This window comes from Uranotaenia lowii, chromosome 3 (assembly GCF_029784155.1).
Source record: "Uranotaenia lowii strain MFRU-FL chromosome 3, ASM2978415v1, whole genome shotgun sequence".
NCBI classification, from domain to species: domain Eukaryota; kingdom Metazoa; phylum Arthropoda; class Insecta; order Diptera; family Culicidae; genus Uranotaenia; species Uranotaenia lowii.
This window is the reverse complement of record NC_073693.1, coordinates 327,842,994-327,867,486: the sequence shown is the minus strand read 5'-3', so window position 1 is coordinate 327,867,486 and position 24,493 is coordinate 327,842,994. Positions and strand designations below refer to the sequence as shown.

The 24,493-nt window shown below is 36.2% G+C and overlaps 1 protein-coding gene across 2 annotated transcripts in view; it reads right to left on the bottom strand.

The window, feature by feature from the left end:
- The window catches only part of LOC129751726 (probable pseudouridine-5'-phosphatase), a 34,289-nt gene that overhangs the window by 1,295 nt on the left and 8,501 nt on the right, over positions 1 to 24,493 (bottom strand). Inside the window, exons 2-3 of one of the 2 annotated variants that reach the window (XM_055747394.1) lie at positions 9,133 to 9,260; positions 76 to 294 (exon numbers count right to left, since the gene is read on the bottom strand). In XM_055747394.1, coding sequence (XP_055603369.1) covers positions 76 to 294; positions 9,133 to 9,247 — 334 coding nt within the window. In that variant the 5' untranslated portion in view covers positions 9,248 to 9,260. The remainder of the gene's footprint in view (positions 1 to 75; positions 295 to 9,132; positions 9,261 to 24,493) is intronic. The other variant, XM_055747393.1, reaches the window with a different exon arrangement.

Here is a 24,493-nt window from a genome sequence, read left to right as displayed (position 1 = left end):
AAGAAAAGAAAAGAAAAAGAGAAAAAAACAGAAACACCCGATTAGTCTTATCGGTTCGGGTTTACCCAACAGTACCTGGCATCATCTTGCAGCTGCCCATCAGTTGGTTGATTTTCTCGGTCGAAACGATCACGTACTCTTCCGGCGTCATCGGAAGTCCGAGGGCCTCAACGATGGCAGCGGCGGCCGCCTCTCGCTGGAGCCCCATGACCGCCTGTTTTATCTCCCAGGTGTAAACTTTCCCGTATGGGTCCGCGATACTCTGCGTTACTTCCGTGTACAAGTTCTCCGTATCTGGAGGTTTCGAAAATGGGGTTGAAAATGAAGCAGAAAGAAGTGAAGCGCGCCGTATTGCAATCAACGTCATGCAAGATGGAATCATATTTACGAATAAAGTAAGTAAATTTCAATAAAATGTCATATTTATGTATGACATTCATGTTGACTTGAAAGTTAAATATTAGTTGTTAGTTCCGTGTGTTAAGAGAATTGACACTATGCTACTCGACTACAAAGTGAAAACATACGTTATGATGGTTCAAGTCGTTTCTGATCAAGGTGAGATAACTTAACGTTAGGTCAGACACGTTGTCAATCTGTGTTTGATAACGTACTCATCTTGCCTTTTCACTATCGTGTACTGTGTAAACAATGTTCACTATTGTATAAAAATTGAAAATTTATGTAAACCATCTTACTTTTGTATAAGAAAAGAAAAACTAGCTTTACAAAAAATGTCACAAGGAAAGCTAAAAAGAGCGAATTGTGTTAGCAGATGCAGAAATTTCAGTTTACTTTACAATGCGTGGACAAGAGAATTTTGTGTTGGATTTTCATCCTCTAAACCGCAGCACACATACTGCCGTTGGACGCATAATTGCCCCATGTGACATTTCGAAGTTTTTGAGTTTTTGATGCCAATCGTCATAAGTTGATACGTATTATTGAAATTCTTTGTCGAAACATAAAGTTCTAGAAATATCAAGAAAAATTCAAGGTCTATTTGTAAAACTGGGACAAATGGACGCATAACTGTCACACTCAAGAAATAAACGTATTATAACTTTGGAACGTCTTAATAAATTTTCACCAAACTTGGCATACGTGTCCTTGATAGTCACGGAGATATAAAGAGAGGGAAGGTCACTGTTGTCACTGTTCCAGCGCCATATGAGAAGTGTAACTGTAATCCACTATTGTCCAGGATCGCCATATGTGATTGACGGTGGTTTTAGCAGACCATTTCTTTTTTGGTTTTGCTTTGAGTTTTTGATTTTGACGCACCTCGCTAAATACCGGAGATGTCTGTTTTTTACGAACTATTCCGCCAGAGTTACTTCATCCGAAACTTGTCCCAGGACCTTATTCACTTCAAACGGATTGATTGTCCTCTTCTGGTATTGCTTCTCTCGCGGTTGCGACATTTTCAGCACGGCACAATTAGTTGAAGAAATGTTGCTTCCTGTAAAGCGAGTGAGCTGCCGCCAATTGCTCCCCCATGCCGTTTTATTGATCGAACCGTTAAAGACTCCATGTTTGTCACCAGATAATGTAAGCTTTAAAATAATCCGATTCAGACCTGATTTTTTCAACTTAATCTTCCATTCACGAATAAAGCACAAGAGCCACACACGAAATGCCAAACCAAACAACTACTGGGAAAATGTTCGTGGTGTGACAATTATGCGTCCATTTTTCGACTATTCATAGAATTTCGCGGCATATATGTCACACAAGGATTTTCATTGAAAAAAACATCATTTCGAAAAATTCATTTTCATTTTCGAAAAATTTGATCGAGGCTCATATGATAGGAGTATACTTTAGAGATCTCTTTAGAGAAAAAATTGCAAAACTGTGCGATAATAGCAAATTGTTTTTGTGAAACTTTGATCGCGTTTTTCTCGCTTTGCCTTTTTGTAACATGTGACAATTATCTATGCTTCCAACGGCAGCATAATCGAACAAAAAAATGTACCTATTTCGTTTTCAACCACATTTTCCGATTTTCCCTACGTCTAGTTATATTATTTTAATAGTTATAATAATAACAATCAAAATCTACAGAAAAAATCAACTCTAAAACATATTTGTTTTTATAAAAATTCCTCCTGAATCGACATGAAAAAATGTTATGGTGTGAAATGGCTCATTTTGCCCTATTTCTCCTAAAATTGACGGAATCGGTTAAAAAATGCAGTTCATTATGCGTTATTTATTGTTACTTTAAATTTAAAAAAAAATTCATGTATTTTGAGAAAGTTGGGCTAAACTAGGCGTTTTTAGCCATTGCAATCCTAAAACATGTACATTAGGGTGTCCCAAAATTGCATAATTTCTGGGAATCTGGGGGCTCACCCTCCAAATGGTAGATTATGATGTGGAGAACAAACTTTTGTATGGGGCCGACTAAAAATAAATCATGTTTAAAGGTTCCGCAAGGGCGATCTTTGATAAAAGTCCACTTTCAAAAAACTAACATTTCACCTGAGGACTGCAACTCGATTGGACTTAAAACAAAAAAGTTATGGCTGTTCAAAGATTGTATTTTGGTGGCAAATTGTAGTTCAACACACAATGAGTACATTTTACTCATTGCGTTTTACAGGACAATTTGCGACCAAAATACAACCTTTGAACAGTCATCACTTTTTTGTTTTATGTCCAATGAAGTTGCAGTCTTGAGGTGAAATGTTAGTCTTAATTGAAATTTTAACAAAATTAACATTACTAAGCAATCGATTGGTAAAAAAAATATGTTATGAAAAAACAGTTTTTATGCTTCTTCAGAACACAATGTCTCAGAATCCCTTTCACACTTGGGATTCAGTGCAACTCTTTTCCGTTGTCAGATTTAGCTCAAATTTGGCATATAACCTCCTGGTGATTCTTGTAAACCATCCAAGTCTATTTTTGCAAATGTTTTGATTTTAAAGTTGGTATTTATTAAGACGATTTTGATAAAATAAATAAAAAATATACTAGATTGTGATTTTTTTAAGGATTCAACCGTGAATAGCTCTTCACAAGATGATACAAACAACATGCTTTGTTCAGCAAAGTTTAAGTGCACAAAAATCCGCATCTTTTGATGGCATTGGTATCAAAAATATGTTCCGCTAGGTACCCATTTTGGTCAGTTGAATACCAAATTTTTGGACCAAAAAAATTTTTTTTCTTAAAAATAGCTTGCTTTTTTTCAATTTTTATACGAATTTGGTTGATTTTTTTACTTTTTACGTGTAGTATTTAACCCAAACAAAATTTTAAAAATATAAAATATACAAATTTTGTGAAAATTTTTGGACTCAAAATTTATTTAAAATTAAATATTTTGAAAGTGGACTTTTTTCAAAGATCGCTCTTGCGGAACCTCTAAACATGATTTTTTTTAGTCGGCCCCATACAAAAGTTTGTTCTCCACATCATAATCTACCATTTGGAGGGTGAGCCCCCAGATTCCCAGAAATTATGCAATTTTGGGACACCCTAATGTACATATCACTCAAGAATAAAACTAGAATAAAACAAACAAAAATCTCCATCCTGTAAGTATCATACTTGCATTTTATACCGATTGACTGTGAAAAAATTGTTAATTTCAAAGTAAATAGGGTAAAATTAGTTATTTTACACTAAAGTTTTGTTTAATGTACATCAATCGATTCATCAGATATTTTCACAATAAAACAACAATAATTTAAAAGGCAAAATTCGTAAGCACGAAGGTGAGGGGGGGGGGGGCGGTAGTTTCCAAAAAATTTACGTAAGAAACAATAAAATAAAGGATTTGAAAACCAAATCAATGCACTTTTTTAAAAATTGCTAAAGAATCGTTTTCAAGTGACCAGCCATATGATTTTTTGAAAGATGAAATGTTAAGCTTTGTCAAAAATAACAGTATTCTGGCTCTAACTTTTGTGAATGATTTCATACAAGAAAAATGTCTTCTTAGCCTTTTAAGAAATTAAAATGCGCACATTTTTTTCTCAGAGAAGAAACATGTAGGTATTTCAAGGCGTTCATTAGTTATAAGGGATTTTTTAGCACAAACTTGTTCTTTTTGAATTGTCATATCTCGCATTTGCGCAAACCAAAAAAAAATAAATTTATGACGGCGTAATTTAGTTCAAATATCAAATATTTGATTGTGGAAATATGAAAGATAAGTTATTCTTTAAACTCGAGAAAATAAAATTCCAAAATTTGTTCTTTTTCAATTCATTTCCATATCTCGTGCGAAAGTCCAATTTATTATTGCCTGAGTCCATTGCGATGCTTAATAAACAATTTAGCACATTTATCCATTATTAACACAGCAAATCCATATAACTAACGAACACTTCCAGATACAATGTTGCTCTCAGTGTGCGCATTTAAATTTCAAACAAACGCTTAGAAGACATGTTGTCATATGTAGGGGACTACAGAAAACAAATCTTTGTTTACTCATTAATCTAGGGATGTGATGCCTTCGTTAAATTTGCCTCAAAACCCATTAGCTACCATTTTGTTGGAGGCAATTTGGCTCTATCTGTTCTCGGGAAAACGTTTTTAAGTGTAAAACATGTAAAAATGGCACACTCTGATATTTGATTTAAGATTATTTAAGCGCATGGTTTGATGAGCATTTTTGCTGAAGCCACTATTTGTCTATCTCTTAATAACTTCATAATTAATTTTGTCTCGATAATTTCCGTTCTGGACCGCTGTGTACATTGATGTCGTGTTATTCCTATGTTCAAGACTTCTTTCCTTTGAGAAAAAATATGTGTGTTTTGCAAAGAATTGAATAGGTGAGATCTAACTAGGATGGTGGGGAAGGGGGCTTGTAAAAAGAAGAGAGAGAAGGGGCCAGGAAACTCCAGAATCATGGTTTTGGATTTAGTGAAGGGCTCCTAAAATGTCTCATGAACATTATGTGGTGCTATGTGGTTTAGAGCAAGTCAAGATTAATGTTACATTAAAAATCTGAACATTCCATAGAAATCTACCGGGTTTCTTTTTGCGAAAAACGATCTCCAAAAATCTGCTTGCATGTTAAATTTAATTTTTGAAATTACACCAGAACTGAACGTCATTTGGTATCAAAAATAGAATTAAGCTTTCCCCGATTACTTTTGGTCTAAATCAGGCCCGATTAAGCTGACACGTCACCCAGGGGATGCATAAGCCTTAGATGCTTGAAATCCCTGGGAAAAATGAAATTCTACACATGTCAGGTTTTGAGCCAATCAAGAAGAAAAATACGTGAAACATTGTTTTTCTATAGGACTCCAGATTCGAAATTGTATGGGAGAGTGGGGAATCATGGGCCACTTTTTTTCGTTGTTCCATAACTTCTTTATTATAAAAGATAAAATGAAAATAAAAAATGTTATGGTTTTCCACATTTTCAAGGTATCATAAGGTAACTTTTTATAATTTTTAATAAGTTATTTTCCCCAAATTCTGACTGTTTGAAAAAAAGCAATATTTTTTGGATTTTGAAAAATGGTGGGGAATCGTGGGCCACCAAATCCAAATTGACCAAATAACATGCAAAGTTTATGAGTTGACCCAAAACTGTGATTTCCTAATTCATTTCATTATTTTAAAGCAATTTCAGATGATGAAATAAAAAAGAGAGCTGTGTATGATCGCATAGATTCCAAAACCTGGCTCGCGAACGTTTTGACAAAATTTTTATAAAGGATGGACAAAATATTTTTCATAACTTTTCATTTGGCATCATAAAACTTTACAGATAGGAAAAACGTATTTTAAGTTCTGAATGTGTATAAAAACATAAAAATATAGGTGGTTTAAGATGTGTGGCCCACGATTCCCCATAAGCTATGATTTGCAAATTGGTTACGTTTGTGTGACATATTGATGTATCATCAAAAATTCCTTTTCCACGTGAAAGATCATGACAAAACTAAGATCATAAGCGTATGAGCATATTTTTATTATGCACTTTAGGTTCCCCATCGATGAAATTAGCGGGTGTTTTTTTAATTATGTAAGTAAATTTTTATAACTTTTTTTTGGTTGATAAATAACAGAAGCATATGATGCGTATTTCAGTCAACAACATATAGAAGTATATGCTCACACAAAGCGACGACGATGACAGTTGGTTTGAGATTTTTATCTCAACACACATCTGCGATATTAAAAGTGGCCCACGTTTCCCCATGGCCCACGATACCCCACTCTCCCCTACATATTTTAGACCTTCAAAAAATCACTCAAGTTTGTTTTTATAAAACTAAGAAAAAATAAAGATTCCTGTACTCAATTTAAATTTTTCGTTTCATTTTACAAATAAAGTGAATACCTATATTCATCCGGAAAAAATCAATGTTCTCAGCTACGTCAAACGCTGCCTGCTTGGATCGTCAGATCAGTGAATTGGTGAAACATATTAAAAATTGTTTTATCTATATGCTGTTAAGAATCACTTGAAAATGGTGTGAAAAAGATCGTAAAGATTCCAGTGTATGCGATGTTTGGAAAGCAAATGTTTGTTTGGTTTTTGAAAAAAAAAACCCTAAAAAATATGATTTGTGTGTGTAATTTGTGACACATTTAATAGCCTATCTCCATTGAGCTTTAAAATGATTTGATAAAGCATGTTGAGCTGCGTAAATGTTAGCTATTGGCTGATATGAATAAAGCTCTAGTAGTTGCTTTTGCTATTTTCAAGCAGTTTTGTGGGTCAAATACTTCGAATGGCATGCATATTTTTAATACGGAAAACGGTTGAAAGTAAATGTTCTATTCTGCTTTTTCATATCTAGTTGAGCCAATGCTTTCAAATTTGTCATTCTAAAGTTCGAGCAAAGTAAAAGCTATCGTAGCAATTGCTATTTTCTTTTCCATACCACCTAATTGCATAGGAATAGGGAGAGGTGAGATAGGGTACATCGTTTTCGCTTCGATAAACGGGCTTCTAACACTAGTCTCTGGAGCCACTTTTTTGTATAAAATTATATAAGAAGTGTGCACTAGAGTGCCCCATATGACCCGACTTTTGAAAATATTATGCGCTAGAGGCTAAAATTAATCCTAAGCCAGGAACAAAATGTCTCGAAATCCCATAAAAACTTCAGATTCGTTGAGCAACCCCTTCCCGCGATCCGATCTTGCTCAAATTTGGCATGAGATTTTGTACTAGGCCTAGGATCAATTTTAGCCTGCAGCGCATAACATTTCACAGGTTTTAAATTTCCCATACGAATTTGGGGCATTCTAGTGAACACCTCGTGTAATACCTTAAGTTTTATCAAGTGATTTATGTATTTCGTTTTCTAAACCAGGTACAAAAAAAAATCAAATTACTATAGCTATTAGTGCAATAAGATGCAAAACGTGTATTTTTTCTTCACAAGTCTTAAATTTAACAAAAGAGACTTGCCCAGAGCTGCAAATGATCAGTGTTAGACATCAAATGTCATGCGATACTAAGTTTTGGAAATCGACATAAGCTTTCAATGTCATGACCAAGTTAAAAGATCAACATCTTGATTGTTGCAACATTTTTTTCTCACAGAAAAAGATTTCATTTTTCAAATTCTTGCGCGATAAATAACATAAAAACTTACCCCAGACAACCACAACATTAAACAAAAAGCTGCCCGAGTGTGTGATTTTATTGGAATGCAACAATGTTAACATTGACAACTAGTCGCTGGTCTGGATCAAAAGAAATTGACTGAAAATAACCAGCCTTGGGCTTGCCGAGTTGCAATTCTATGAAAGCTCGAAAAATTCCCTTGAAAATTTATTGATTAACCTACAAGAAGCACATGTCAACTAATAAAAACATGTGGAAGACCATGCCAACGACTAAAAATTTATGATCAAGTAGGTCGTGGAATGTCCTTCTCGACACTGAATTCAGTGCAGAAAAGTTGCACTTTCGATACTGTTTTCAGTGTCGAAATGTTCACTTCTCAAAACAAAGTAGCATCAAAATTGTTTTCGAGCAGATTAAAAGTTCATTCAGATTCATTTCTCCAGAGTATTCTGAAAAATATTTGTATTATTGCAATAAAAGCTGTTGTCATAATGTTACTGGATGAATGCAATAAAAAAGGTGCCTATACATAGGTAAATAGACATTGATTAAATAATCTAATGAAACCTCAAAAAGGCTGGCCTTACATAATTGTTAAACCGAACATAAAAATTTAAGTTTTGTTTACAACGGATAACTACAATTAAAACGCTGTAAGTTAAGAAGTTACATTGAAAATGTTTATCACTCATCAATGATAATATATAATTTTTTGAAGTAATATGAATATTAATTCAAACCTTATATGTAAGTTTAACAATCTCAACACTGATGCAGTCAAAAGAACATAATTTCTTTGTTTCATGTTAATTTAAAAATTTCAAACAAAATTTAGTAACTACCTTCAGTGCAATATTTTCCCATTTTCACACACACCATATCGGCTCGCCTAGTTTTTCCAATTAAAACAAGTGCAAGGAGGAAGAGGATGATGCACCACCCTTCACACACTGCAGCAAAGCAACATGCTGATACAGAATACGTACATAGCACTACAGACATGTCTACCGCACCAGACCAGCACCAAGTGCCTATCAATATGAAATTGTACACATTGCCAAGGTCAGGTTTGGATTGGATTTCGCAAAACTACCTATCCACATAAAATAGGACACAAGAAGGAACGAACAAGGTAATATATAGAGGAATTTTCCCATCCGCCCGTAGACTGTCGGGTTAGCCGTCTGATTGCTTTTTTTATTTGCTTCTGCTTCTGCTGTATCGATAAAGAACCAGCTGTTTGGAGGGTGCCCCAAAATGATTATGCATTCGTTGGTTCGATATCAGCAGCAGGTTTATCTTCCCTTTTCCAGGTAACTCTCGTCGTGATAATCGTAAGAGCACTTTATACACTTTTTTCTGACACCATCATCCAAAGGTTCACGTAATAATTCCATATAGGTAATCAATCTACGGGATCTACGCATGGGGATTGGATTCAGCATGCACTCACTCACTACCTACATATTTGAGGGGGATAGTTTCTACCGAGAAGCATCAACTACAACCGGAAACGGGAGCTTCCGCGTGAAATCACGAAAACAAACTAACGAAACAACAGAACTCACCCAGCAGCAGCCCATCCATGTCGAAGATGCAGTGTGTCACTTTCCGGAAGTTGCTAGCCATTTTGGAGCTTCCACCCGCGCCGAGAATCGAACCAGTACTAAACAGACGGCTCATGGTGGCCTAGCTCCTAAGCTCATCATCAGCAGCAGCAACGCCATCCAGCCAACAGGAATGTCCAGGAAGTCCGTCGTATTATTCGTCGTTGTTGTTGGTTGATGATGTATGGGTGTTGCACATTCGCGCGGCGAGCAGTTAAACGAGAAAAAATGTGAAGACGAAGAGAGTGTAAGTTAGTATTTTTATTTCTGGTGTCTACTCATCATAATCGGATGACTTTATCGGTGGCCAGAGGCTAGACTTTGTCAGTTGCGCTGGACGCGAAAAATCACACAATACCCGTGTGGCCCTACGCGTATAAGGCAGATAATGGCAGGACTCGCGACAACAACGACTAAAACGTCGACGACATCATCGGTTACACGATCCGCGATAATGACGATGGCGCGGCGCTTCCAAATACGCGATTTAATTCATACGCTCTCTCTCTCTGGGCCACACTACGAAACCGTTAGAACAACGTGGTGTTTTGCTGTTTTGTACGCGCGGGTACAACGATCTGTTTCCGAGTGTGTTTTCCTAGAGTAGTACCCACTTACTACGCAAAAACACCACCAGGCGTAGGGATTCGTCATTGTTTGCTACAATGTCAGAAGTGCTAAAGAAAAATTACTGATGTAAAGGTCGCGGTACACCTCTGGTGAAAATGAAAATGAAAAACTTATTTTGTCAATAGCTCAAAAAGCGACACATATTTAGGTAGGGGAGATGAGGGCATAACGAGCACCCAGGGCATAATGAGCACTCCTTTTTTCTACATAAGTACGTATTTTCTCAAACAAATTTTCATAAGGATTTGTTGCGTACTATCCATAGTATTAATTTTTCACCAAAATATCCTTTTCATATTTACAGAAATATTAAATAATAACCAGCTAGGCCCTCAAATGACGAAAATATTATAATTTTCGAGCACCATCAAATAAGCTTTTATGACCTTTATATCATCTTGATCTGAAATGTATGCACTGCAACATGATCTACACATTGTTTCTCAATTTTCAACATCATAAAAATTTTTATTTTTCACTCTAATCATTTTAAAACGCTTTTTTACTTAAATTTGTTCACTAGAGGCGAACAGAGCACTTTCAATGAAGGCATAATGAGCATTTTCTGCCGGGGAATCTAGCGGCGAACTCAACTCGATGAAGTCAACTGAATAATAGAGCTACAGCTTGACTTGTTTCGTCTGTCGATTTGGCCTATTGGTAAGGGTGTCGGAGAGGTAATCAGTAGACTCGAGTTCGATTCCTGTTCGAGGGGATTTTTTTTTGCACATACCATTCATGATTGGATTTTTTTTATTGTTTACATTATACGGCTATGAGCATCAAAGCATCATCCGTCAAACAAAACACCAGAAACATAATGTATGAGCATGTGTTAATTCCTTGAATTCTACAAACAGGACCTAGATTACTGTGTTATTGCTTTGTTTGATGAATCTACGCCTCACCGTTTTGCACTAAACGATCATTCATGATCATGAATAATAAATGAAAAAAAAATCACCTCGACCAGGAATCGAACTCGAGCCTACTGATTACCTCTCCGACATCTTACCCAATTGGCCAAATCGTCAGACGATACAAGTCAAGCTGTAGCTCTATTACTCAGTTGACTTCATCGAGTCGAATTCGCTGCTAGAATTCCCGGCAGAAAACGCTTATTATGCCTTCATTAATGGTGATCATACTGCCTCGGGGGGTTTCTCATTATGCCTCTACAGTGACTGGTTTTCAGCTTTCGGCAAAAATTTTTAAAATGCATTTTTAAACGTTTTTATCTACTTTTTCAAGTTTCATTCAATTAGGCAATAGACTATTTGAGTGTCTCAACACGAAACAATGATGTAATTCACATATTACAGCTGTTCTCTATGGTTAAATAAGCGTTTTCCTTAAGGTGGCCATTATGCCCCCATCTCCCCTATTGGCTTTGTTACATGGTGGAAGCGATGGGGAATAGTTAAAAGCTGAACTTTGAACTTGTCCTCAGTGTTTAAAACTTCTTTTTAAATGATTTTATTTCGATTCCTGTAATATTAGAAAATTTCCACGGTGACAAATCGAAACTCAAATATTTTTAAGAGGTTTTGAACGCTGAGACCAGTTCAAAATTCATCTTTAAACTATTCCTAATCAAATCCACCATGTTACAAAATCAACTTAAGTTGTTTTTTGAGTTATTGGCGAAATAAGATTTTTCATTTTCGTTTCCAAATTGATGAAATTTTCAGTGAAGCTAACTAGTAATGTAATGTGTACGTGTGCAAAGTTTGACGACAATTCTGTCAAGTGGTTTCTTAGATACCATCTAATAAAACAAGCTTAGTGACAACATTTTTTGGGGCAGGATCGAGAAAAAATCCAGGAAAGTCCAAGTGGGAGACCCAATAACAGCTGGAAATCAACTTTTCAACGAAAAGTTCATATGATAAATCGATTAAAGAGTCCTAGAGGATCTGACAGAGAGCTAAAATTTGAATATTTAAAACTGAAGATGATTTGATTTCATGAAGTTAAGGAATGTGAGAGCTTTTATCAAGCGTAATCCGGAAATTTCAATAGAGGAAGCTTTAAAAAAATATATTTTTTCTGTCTGGTTTTATTAGCTGACTAAAAAGCAGGCCTGATTTCATTTCTATAAGGTAAAATGCTGCCAACCGGTAAAAATAAACCAAAAAACGGTGATCAAATCGTGCCCAAATATTTTGGACCGCTAGTGGAGAGATATTTTGAAAAATTCCGTAGTAGACAGCAAAACGAATTTTTTCGCGGGCACCTGGCAGGTTTTCAACCAGAAACTTTTCATTGACAAGTCTCGCCGGATTCTCCGGAGATAAACAAGAAGAAAAAAAAATGAAAAATTTGATGTCTAGTACTTGAGGAGACTGATGCTCTGTGGAAGCTGCGGCATCAGTCAGTGTTTCATAACGATTGACAAGATGAATAGCTAAATGTGCAAAGAAGACTGCTTCCAAATGCGACCGTTTTTGCTACATAGCACTTCAAAAAGGTCTCACAAAGTTTATACTCTGTTTTGGTTGGATCTGAAATCGTGCCAATACGCGAAAACTGTGGTGGAGTGATAAAAAGTAAAATATGTTGTTTTTGTGCCGAAGGAAGACCATCGGTCAAATTTGTCGTAACTTCGAACAAATTAAAAATTTTGAGTAATTTTGAAGGATGGATCAGGAAACAGAAAACATAATCAAAAATAGTTTTTGTTTTGGAAAAAGTGTTTCATAGTATACATTATAGATGGCGCAGGTGGTGGGCCAAAAATTAAAGCCAACAAAATTCTTCATTTGAAGCTATCTCAGAAACCACTTGACTGAACCAAACAAAAATTTGCACATGTAAACATTACATAACCAAAAAAAATTTCATCAATTTCCATTCATGAACTCAAAAGTTATTCACAAAACAAGGTGTTTTTTCGAATACACTCCTTTTTTTATTACAAAACTGTTTATTTCTCATGTTATTTCATTACAAGCAAAAGGATTTTTTTTTACATTTGAAAAGATAAATCCTTAAATGCTCTTTAACTATAACACCCCGCGTTAAAATGATTTAAAGAAAGTGTAGTATAGGGATACCATAACCTACTCTTTTAAGAGTACATGTACATACGTACACTTTATCAAACTAGAAATGAGCGTACTCTTCTTTTTGAGAAATTTTACTGAATGTACTCTTTGTTCATGGTAAGACATTATATCGAAGAAAGTAGTTTATTTTCTTTCAATTTAAGAAGTTTGTGTTCTTACCCGAGCAGAATTTTATGACAAAAAATACCTTATTTTGCTATCATGCCTTGAAAGTAAAATTTGATATTATTTTGCCCTAGCAAACGTGGTACAATCAAGGTTGCCAAAATCACAGAAAAAACTTTAATTTCACGGATTTTATAACCTATGTTAAGCCTGCCCAGCACCAATGAGAAACCCCCTCTACAAGCCTCAGGGGCCGGCTATCCGCGTTCTAGCTAGCAACAAGAAAACACTATGCCTTGCAAAAACGAACTTTCCCGTTTATTGTTGTATATCGACAAGAATAGATTCTTTACCCGCACTTTTAATCAAGAAGATCCAGGGATTTTTCAGTCCTATCTTGTTGAAGTTTTTTTTTAGTTGATGACCCAGGTGGTATATCCCTCATGATACAATGCTAAGGAGCATAGTACCCCCTACGCCATAAAATCCACCTGGGGGCCGGTTGACCTTTGTTCCCACTTCGAACTGTTTAGCACACTTTATCTTAATGGTGGGAGGTCATTTCGCGCTAAAGCGCTAAAAAGGCAATACTCGTTTCCGAATCCACTATCAGCAAATACCTCATTCTAACAACAATTCGATGCACAACTTCTCCTCTGACGAGTTAAGACCCGACATCTTATCGTGTTAGAAGAGGTCCCCATTTAGCGCAACTACTTACTTTGTGGATCTAGTCCAGGAAGTCGAGGAAACACAAAGCGAGTTGTCGACGACACTTTCTCTGTTCGAACACGCGTACGACACTTTCTCTGTTCGAACACGCGGGCCAGGAGGCAAGCTTCCTAAGCCACGTGTAGGACTCAGACTCCTCCGAACTCTGACTTTAGTCACCACTCAGCGCAACTACCCAATTTTCTAGTCGGGTGCTTTACTCCCCGAATCGCAAATCGAGCTGTAGACCGCCCTCATCAGGTCACACTCGCGGTTCAAGCGCAACACTTCCCGGAACGCGTGCCGAGCCCTGACACCTCCGACATAGGGGAAAGGTTTCCTAAATGGGCCTATCGGGTTAAATGACCCTACGGCTGTTTGATGATATGGCTGACTAGACAGCTTATCTGACCAATGCATTTCGAGGGTGATACGCTTAGAACATAAGGCAAGAAAGAATTTTATGAATTTACAAACTCAAAAAAATTTAAAAAATCATACAAGGTTTTGATACATTTTGATGTAATATTTCGACTTTTAAAAATTATTCGTAAAGAAGCTTAAAACAAAAACTAGGATGGTTTTTGTTTCTTACTCAAACGAACTTAAGAAATTGAACATATTTCAGCTTTTGTGGAGGTTTAATAATGATTATATAGTGGAATAATAGAGTGTTTTTGTATGCGCCCATCATGTTTGTAAAATGCCTCCATCCTAAAATAACAGGTTAAAAATAATAAATAAATGATTTTTATCATTGAACCTTCAAATCTAAGCTCTAAATAACATCATAAGAGAGAATTGAAGATCTAAAAACAGATTTGATAAAGTAAAAAAGCAATCCTATTTTTTTATTTATTCCATAAAATTTTAATATACATAGATTTTTATAAAACTTCAGCTTTTTTTTAACAATTATTTATTTGAAACGGCTCGTACCAAAAACTTCAGCTTTGTCTTATGAAAATTATTACTTTCTAGCAGTTTCAATGAAATTCTATGGAAATATTGCCCAAAAAACATAAATAGGCACATTAAGCCCGCACGGTTTGTGGTTCGTCATTTTAGACAATATTTATAATAAAATCATTTTCTTGGAAACAGGAGAAAATTTTAACATAAAAATTACTCCAATGTATAGAAAACAGATGCCTGCACACGTGTATATAGATTTTGAACACATATTCGATGTGATATTTGATTAAATCAGTGTTCTGCTTAATAGGCGCATATAGCCCGCTCCTCCCCTACTGTGCCTCACTGACACTGACACGTGTTTAACACATCTATAAGTGATTGACCCACCATTGGCCATCACTTTGCGCATCTACTCATTTTGGAGTCAATAAGCCGGATTTGTAGGCAAGTTTCCGCCATGCACAACGAGGAGGTGGAACTTCCAGCCTGGAGCCTTGATTGAAGCTGATAGGGACACCTTAGGCAGCTGACTCCGTACCTTCCTCGCTTCCGCTTTCCTTTCCGGAAGCCACAGCGGCGCGGAGTAAGTTGTTCGGTCGATCTTCGGCACGACTTCTTCTTCACATACCCGGACGTTATGCAACCTTCGGACCACAAGGCGTTAACGGCCGGATCTGGTTGCGATGAGGCCTACCGGGCTTGTCTTATGTAGAGGTAGGTTTGCCTCCGGATCCGTACCTCGTGCCTCACGTCCTCCAATTACCAACGAACCTATCGGTTGAAACAAAAGGGGTCCTGTTGGCGCAATGGGACAAAATACGAGCGGATTAGATTTAATTCCGATGGGCCAGTCCATGGTTCTATGGATTCCGGGGCAGCTATCACTTCTCACCTGGTTACAATGTGCTATGCCACTACGCGTGCACTTACGAGAACTCAGTACCGTATCGTTTAAATAATTGTTCTTTGTGGAGTGATCCGGACTTTCGGCTTCATCCTGGAATTCCGCCCCATTGCGCCTTTTAAGAAGCCCGCGTATGGCTGCCCATTCGTGCGTTAAATTAGCGCCATCAGTTCGTCAGCGTATTACCCGTCCATTACCATGGCCGTTATTTGCGTATGGCATCGGTGGGCCTCCACTCAACACAGCGCTTCCTGCGTACATTTACATTTACTACGTTGATTTTTACTGATCTTGGGCTTCTCACACAACGCACTGGTTAAAATTTTTGAGCAGATTTTCAGCAAAAAACCTGTGTGACAGAACACAGAATGTTGAGAATATTCACAGATTTGACAAATTTTTAAAATTTTTTACGTTTTTCCAAAATTTTAATTTTAGATGTCAATATAAATTTCGAACAAATTTTGAGGGCATAATGATACCATTTTCAGGTGTAACTCACAGCCAAAATTTGAAATCATTGTGCTTTCCTTGTACAAAAAACTTGCAAAACGATTCATCAACTTATGACACCATAGTGAAGTTCTGTTTAGCTATAAATTATATAATACACCAAAATATGGTATCAGTTTGCTTTAAGTACCTCATTTTGGTCTCAATTTACGATTATTCAGAAAATTTTAGGCGCTTACATCATGCCTAGTTTTGCCATTATGAAAAAATTAAAACCAAATTATGATATCATTTCCATCTCAATTTCCTGTTGAATTAAACCAAATATTGCTTCCGTTTTGGTCTCAATGCCTTATTTAGGTATTGGTTTGGACTCATATTCCGATATATTGATGCTTTAATGAAACCTGATTTTACATCGGGGAAAATTCGATACTAAATTATGCAATTAATTTGGCAATTTTAGCTCAATTTGGGTGCTGTTTGCTATCGATTCAAGCATGAAAGTCTGCTTGAGTTCATATACAAGAATTAGCTTAGCTTAGCTTGATTAACTACTCACATCCACCTTAAATCGTAAAACCCGAAGCGCATGGTTGTAGAAAATGTATGCATTGCTTGTTCCAAAAACATATTATGATAACAATCACTTCGAGGTCCACGATCGCTGGCGTGGCTCAGTAGAACGGATTCCACATCGCCAATGGTTGCTACTCCGTGATTGACCGAGGCCATCAATTTTGATCAGAGGTCAAATGAATGGTGCTTGGGATTAGCAGCTCATTCACACTGCACAAAACTGATGCTCTCTCTTTTAACGTCAATAACGGCGCCGGCCACGTCCTAGTAGTCAATAGATATATTGGAAAAAAAGAGAAAAGGATGAAAGATCTATTTTGTGCTTTAGGACCGAGGTTACCTCTGCATCCTAGCAAAACAATTTTGGTTGGGAGAGGGTTTGAAGGAATTGATTGGGAGACACTTTTGACTAGTGTTACGGTGAACCTTAGTAATTATTTTCCTAACTCCTATTAGTTCCTATTGAAAGCTTTCAGTTCATTAACTGGCTTGAGTATGTTAAGTTTAATGGTGACAAAATTAACTATTAAGGGACTCTAAAAATTCTTGTTTCTTATTGTTTCTTATTTCGAGTGAAAATTTTAATGCATCGTGCCGCAAAAATATCGAAACTACTAAAAAAGACTTGAAGTATGGTTGAAAACTCCAAAAAGTTTGTTTTCAATTTTTGAAAAAAAAAAACTTATCAAAAATGTTAATGCTGCTTTTTATTCCCAAAAGCATGAAAGTTTAAATTAGCAACTGTCGTTTCACGAAGATAATAAAAAAAAAAAACTTTCCTAGAAATTGTACACAAACGTCTATCGATTTGGCTATGAATAATAAAACTAATGCACTCTGTTATTATAAAATGCCAAATACTAATCGATCCTCACCGCTAAAAAATGAAACCATTTGTAGAACTCCACTTAAAATCAATACTTGTCCAGAAAGTTTTGAGCAAATGCATTGAATTGCTTGAAAAAATTTACCCTTACCCAGAATCTAAACTGACATTTTAAATTATCATACAAAGTTGATCAATAACATAGGAACTACCGATTTTTCACAAAATTCAATCAAAAGAATGGGCTTTATATAGAACTGAACATTGTTGTACACAATTTTATGAGATGAATGTATATCAAGATTCTAATGACAATGTGAAAACCCATTTTTATATCATTTTTAATTAGAAATTCTTGTCCCATTTCTGTGTGGGTAAAAAAAAAACAATTTGATTGTATGTAGTCGGTACACCAATGAAAATAATGGAAGTGTTCACTTATCTTTGTTCCGTATTTCGATGTCTTTTCAATCCTGTAAGCCATCATCAGGAAGGACAAGTTTGGTCCAATTGTTCAGCTGCTACAATTTTCGAGCAATTCCGGAAAACAGTGATCAGGTTCTGAGAACACTCCGGCTAAATTTGGCGTTCCATCCGAATACAGTTTGCAGAGTTTTCTAAATTTTCACTTCCTTGAATTTTGTTGCCAAAAAAAAAACACACCCGTCACTAACAAGCGTAGCCTACTCCTCTGCTTGAGTTCATATACAAAAATTCCAGAAAAAAAGATTTATTGCACGATACTTCAGTTTTAATAAAAGCTTCTTCCAGTTAAATAAACTGTGAAGGCAATCATCGCCTTTCAAAATACAGTACACATTATATTTTTGCCTCGATTTCTAGCAGAAAAATATTGCTGAGAACGTTTAGCAATCCAAATTTTGCTGGATACCAGAAAACATTCTCCGTCTTGCTAATTTTTCCAGCACTTATTCTTGTTTGCTGGAAATCTACAGCAATCGATCCGTATTGGTGGAAAAAACAGCAATCGATCTGTCAGATTCGGACTTATTTATTTTTAGAGGTAAAATTCAACTGAGTGAAAATTGAATGCCTCGAGTTCGGTGAGAAGATGCAGATCCTATCGGCTTCCCTGGGGTCCAACCTCTAGTTTAAACACTTTTCACGCACACTCGTGCATCAGTGCAATTTACATTACCATATACAATCACTTCCCGGCAATGTTATACAAACCGTATGGAGCACATCTCTCAGATTTCCCCTCAGATTTCCCCTTTTTTGACAGATTTAAGCTTTTTTCTTCAGATTTGAGCTTTCATCGCCTATGCTCTCAAGGCAAAAAAAGCTTAAATCTGAGGATAAAAAGCTTAAAAACGAGATTCACCAACACTTAGTTAAAAGATGTTGGTCACACGATACATAGACAAATCCTGTATCGTTGCCGGGACCTGTATACAATATGAACACAATGATGGGTGAGTAAACTGACATTTGATTTTAAATGTTTTAGTGCGATGATGTACTTTTAAAAAAACTTGAATGCAAAGCTTCAATGCTTCAGAAGAAAGCTGCAAAGCTTAGATCCCATCTCGCAGAGCGGCAGCACCATAGGCATTGAGTTGGCGTCGCCAACGATTTGTTCGAGAGAACAACAGCCCGACTATCTTGATACTAAGAGATCTTTGATAGATGATTCCGAAGCTTCAGCTATTGATTAACAATAAATCTAACGTTTTTTTTATTTTACAGAGTTGGCTGTGTGGCAGTGGCCTAAAGAATACTGCCACTGGGATACTGGTCCATGTCGTAAGAGGCGACTTATCCAGTACTTCCCAGATACGTTTATCTCATATTTCTGTCTATTGGAAATCAATGAGGCTGTATCTGGGCGGGGGAGAAAATAGGTCAAGGTCAATTATTGCATGCAGAGTTTAGAAGTTTTTCTAGTTCAAAACATTGGAAGGAAATGTTTTGAATCTGAATCAGTTTTAAATTCTTGCTAGTATTTTTTGACCTTTGTACGTATTTTCTCTCGAGAAGGGTATGCCAATAGTGCATATGTAGTATATGCATTTGCACAAGCTGTATTCTTCCATATTTTCTCGTTTTACCAAATTGGAATATGATTTTTCATTTAACAAATCTCTTTGCTCTCCTAGTAACTCCGTTCAATAAAATCTCTTCACAAGTGTTCAAATGTGAATCGCAAACGCATCGCTTACGGTCCCATTGCTTCTGAAATCATGGAAGAATATGATCTAAATTACATCAGTTATATCTGTTACGTCAAGCGCAAAATAAGTGTATTTTCCTTATAATGGACAAGTATTCAGTCCCTTCTATCTTTGGATTGGCAACAGAATTTTGTGGAGGTAAATGTCCGTTCATATAAAGATATTTAATTGTAAAAATTGCATCATGGTTATTCAATCATTGAGCCGTACAAATATCGTTTCCGTGAAAAAAAAAATTCAAAAAAAATATATATATATTTTTTTTAGGGTTGCCAAAAGGCTTCAATATTCCCTATTAAATCAAGTTTTTGATCAAAACTTGTATCGCATGTCGACAGTCATATCTGTTTCACCTAATATATGTCACTTCTCTTGTATTGACACATTCTCCCTTAGCTTTAGAATGGTTATAGTGTTAAGAAGAGTCAAAGCTCCTTTAATATCGTACTCTGATATTTCGTATCATACGTCAATCCTGGTTCTGGAATCCACTGCTACAGCTTCGTGCAGTGTTAATATCGCTTGTATCAAATTTGGAGTCACAGAAGCTCATTGTAGTCGTCTAACCAGTCTAACTGGTCAGTAAAATAAAAATATATAAAATCAAGACTTTGTGTTCTGAATCTCCTGTATGGTTAAGCTATGATTCAGAGGTACTATTGTACCTATATTTACCTTCCACTTAGTGTGTACATGTCCCTCTTTTGCCCGACTTCATTCTTTTTAATGTATGTCAGAATTTAACAAAGGAAGTTAAAAAAGTCCTTATTTCCAATATTTTGATTAAAAAAAAGCTTCATTGCTTAAAAATCCCTATGTGGACAGGCTAAATGCCAACTTTGCCATTCTAAAATCGTTTATTTGCCCTCATTGTAGCATCCTGGTTAGAACATTTTCTGATCATTGTAAACTCAAATCTCCTGAATTTTGTAGTTGTGAATAAATAATGTATGATTCTTTTAGCTCATATATGCCTGTTTTTCGATTGCTAGAAAGCTTTTATGTACTCTCGCCTATCCTGATATAAGTGTATCTCATTCTAAGAATTTAAACTAAAATAACAATCTGTCATTTTTCACCCAATGTGGTTATAAGCTTCAATGCTTCAAAATTCCTACGTGGATCGGCTTTATGCCCTAAATATTTATTTATTTTCTAATCCTTTTATGGTTTTCAGGTTTCTCAGGTATATGATGAAATCTGTAAAAAAAAAGGCTAGGCACAATTTTCCCGTTTGTTTGGATAACGTGCCGCTATCAAGCCTACCCCTTTTCTGATACCTGATACCTGATACCATAGGCATTGAGTTGGCGTCGCCAACGATTTGTTCTAGAGAACAACAGCCCGACTATCTTGATACTAAGAGATCTTTGATAGATGATTCCGAAGCTTCAGCTATTGATTAACAATAAATCTAACGTTTTTTTTATTTTACAGAGTCATTAACCAGTTCGTAATCATGACTTGCGGATGACCAGCCGCTGGGGTGATGGGGACATCCAGGGTCAAGATTTCCACTATTGTTTTTTAGGAATAAATAAACTGTGTTGAACAGAATCATGCAAAGTTAATTAATTTTTTTTTATGAAAAATATTCATAAAGCAGAATAAATGATAATCCATTAAAATCGAACATTTGTAGGTTTCCTCGAATGCCTTTTTTTTCAATTGCTGATTTTCTAGCAATTGAGTTTGCTGATCTTTCCAGCAATCAAAAGTGCTGGCAATTTTGCTGGAAATTCAGTGGGACAAAAACCGGCAAAACCGGCATACAAAAATTTGCTGTGTAAGCGCCCCAAACAGTAGGCAATATGCACACCAACAATTTGTTTAGTAGATTCGTACACAAATCAAGTTCTGGGATTAAAGGAAATATAAACCGCTATAATAAATAGTCTTTTTGAAATGCAGTTTTGTATTATGTTTGATATGTTTTCTTAGCATAAAATCAAAAACTTCTATCCCTTCGAATAGTCTAACAAAACTGAGCCTTAGGTTTTTCACTTAATAATAACAAGGAAATAAACAAAACTTGAAATATGTATTTACATAGGATAAAAATATTTTGAAGAAAAACTCATGATTGTCATGTAACTCACGTAAAGTCTAAGTGGATGATTTAAATTCGTTTTGTTCATTTTTCTTAAGTGTGTGGTTGTAAATTCTTGAACGCAACAAGGTAAATTATTTTTCATTTGAAAAATTTTTTTTTTTATTCAAGCATGCTTTTAAATTTTTGCACGATTCTAAAACCAAGCTGCGTTGCAAAAGCTGCAGGCATTGAAGTGTTTTGAAATTGTAGTGTAGTGAAAGTGTTAAAATTAGGTGAAAATTACATTTATTGAAAATGAAATTTGGTTTTATTTTAATCATAATAAACAAAACAAAAATTACAAAGGTAAAAAACGACATAAATTTCATTCCTATACCAAAAAATTTTCCCAGAAGCTTTCACAAACTCACCACGTTGAAATTACTGAAAATTCACGTAAATTAGGGGTGAGTTCAATGGAGCACGAATTTCAATAGGGATTCATCACAAATTAATTTCGTAGCATCTACGTAAAAATCAATTGGATAATAATTATGTAGTTTTTCACGTAGCCACTACCTGCAGATTATTTTGGGTGTATCTAAAGGCACATTTTCACTTCACGTGATAACGAACGTGAAAAATCTTATTTCGTCCATAACTCAACAGCGCGACGAAACTATGTTTTGCAACATATTGGAATCGATTGGGATGGTTGGAAGATGAAATTCCAGCCTGACTCGTTCCCTAAAACCTGATAGAACTGTTTTTATTCCGACTCCCCCGTCATGGTAAAATTTCCGCGCTGAAAACTGGGGGAATCGAAAAAAACAGTTCTAGAAGGTTATAATGAACAAGTCTGGCTGGAATTTCATCTTTCAACCATTTCCCATAGATTCTACCATCGATCTCATGTTCGTTGGCTTAGAAGACTTGAACGCTATCCTCTAGGACACGGGCGGCGGCTTTTTTTTTTGTTATGGGAGTTTAAAAAACGTCTCACAGTCGTCTTGTAGAGACCCCCTCCTTCCACTCATCCGGTAGCTGTTCTGTGTTACAGATCTGGACCCAGGTAACTTTCTTCAAAAAATCTTGAAATTGTAGGGAATTGTAGGGCTTTTCATTAAATTTATGTATTTATCTTCCACCATTCCTGAGATATCGCATCAAGAAGGTACAGTTCGGGCCATAAAGCCCCTAACCAAGAAGGAAGGTTTAAAATAATAGCTTGTTTGAGCACCACCGATTCTAGCACGAACAAAGCGCGTCGGTATTTATTGAACGTAGCTCTGTTTCATTACCCGCGCGCCCGGCCAGCGAAAGGGAGAAATTTCATTGACAGATGAAAGCAACGGGCAACGACTGGGTAGGTAGGAAATCCAGCAGTTCATCATCCGATCCGGCGCTGACCGCGTGGCATTAAACATGTCGCTCCCTTTCGGGGTCAAGTGTATTCCCTAACTATGATGGAGTGAATATTCGCACACGCATCCACCTACCCCCGAGAGCCACTCTTTGAGGAAGGTGATTGAGAACAATAACATCTGTCCCCGAATCGTTGTACGTAGGACACAGTTGAGCTTAGTTAGATTATAGGCTAAATAAACGTCGTCCACTCAACTATCTATAAAACCCGACGTGTCCGATTGAGATTCTATCCCTCTTGATTTGCTTTGTTTTGGATGTTTTGGATCTAGTTTGTGGACATCCACACAGACTGACATTTTTTTTTCGTCGCTGATGACGCTGAGACGACGCACGCTCAATCAGCGTGCGAGATATCTCAATGAAACAGTTTGTTGGTCTCTAGGAAAACAACATGGTATGATTAATTCCACGTTGGGAGGATGTAAATATTATCGAGTGCGATGCATGAAAAATGATCGCACAAAACTATCCTTCAGTCCAAAGTTCAAAGATTTCCATTGAAGGCTAAAGAAAACTAAAACGGTTACGAATGGCGATTGTGGCAATTTTTTTTCTACGCAAAATAGTTGTTTTGCTGTGATGCGAAGTTGTTTTCTTGTTAGACAAATATTATTCTTTCCGAATGATTTCATCAGTCATCCCCGACCTAAGTACATTTTAAGAAGAAGCAGCTCTACCTCAATTTTTTACCCTCAATATCGAAAGCTGTTCAGATTGTGACGCTCCATATAGATGTGCCGACTATTGATCAAACATATTGTTCGCGAGAGGAGTCCTGATTAGATATGAGCCTAGCTACTAGCTATATAGGGGTTTAATCTTTCTCGAAGTGCTATCACGTAAAACGATTCTTACTTTATGTTGCCATGCGATGCTTTTTGGCGCCTCCGGGCAATGAAAATTTGCAATTCGCAGTTGTCAATGGAAAAGATTGTTTTAAACAGTTGAACCTTGGCAAAAAAAAATCTTTTTTTTCTTCATTATTCGAAAAGATGTTGAAAATTTAATGTTAATTAATAAAGCATGTTAACTCAATGCATGCTTTCAAAGTGCCATAACGGCTGAATAAAGAATTTCCAAGGAGAATTGATAACCAATTCTTCGAAGTGCATTATTAATAGGGAAGAATGAAGTAACGTGGACCATGGGGAAACATAGGCCACTCTGAATATCTCAGATGTGTGTTGAGACAAAAATCTCAATCCAACTGTCAACGCCGTAGCTTTGCGTAAGCATATTTTTCTATATGTTGTTGACTTAGATCGCATCATAGGCTTCTTTCATTTATCAAGCTTAAACAAGTTCCTTCACAATTCATTCTACTCACATAATTAAAAAAAGGACTAATTGTATCGATGAGGAATCTAAAGTTCATAACAAAAATATGCTCATACGCTTATGATCTTAATTTTGTCATGTTCTTTTACGTGGAAAAGGAATTTTTGATGAAACATTAATAAGTCACACAAACGA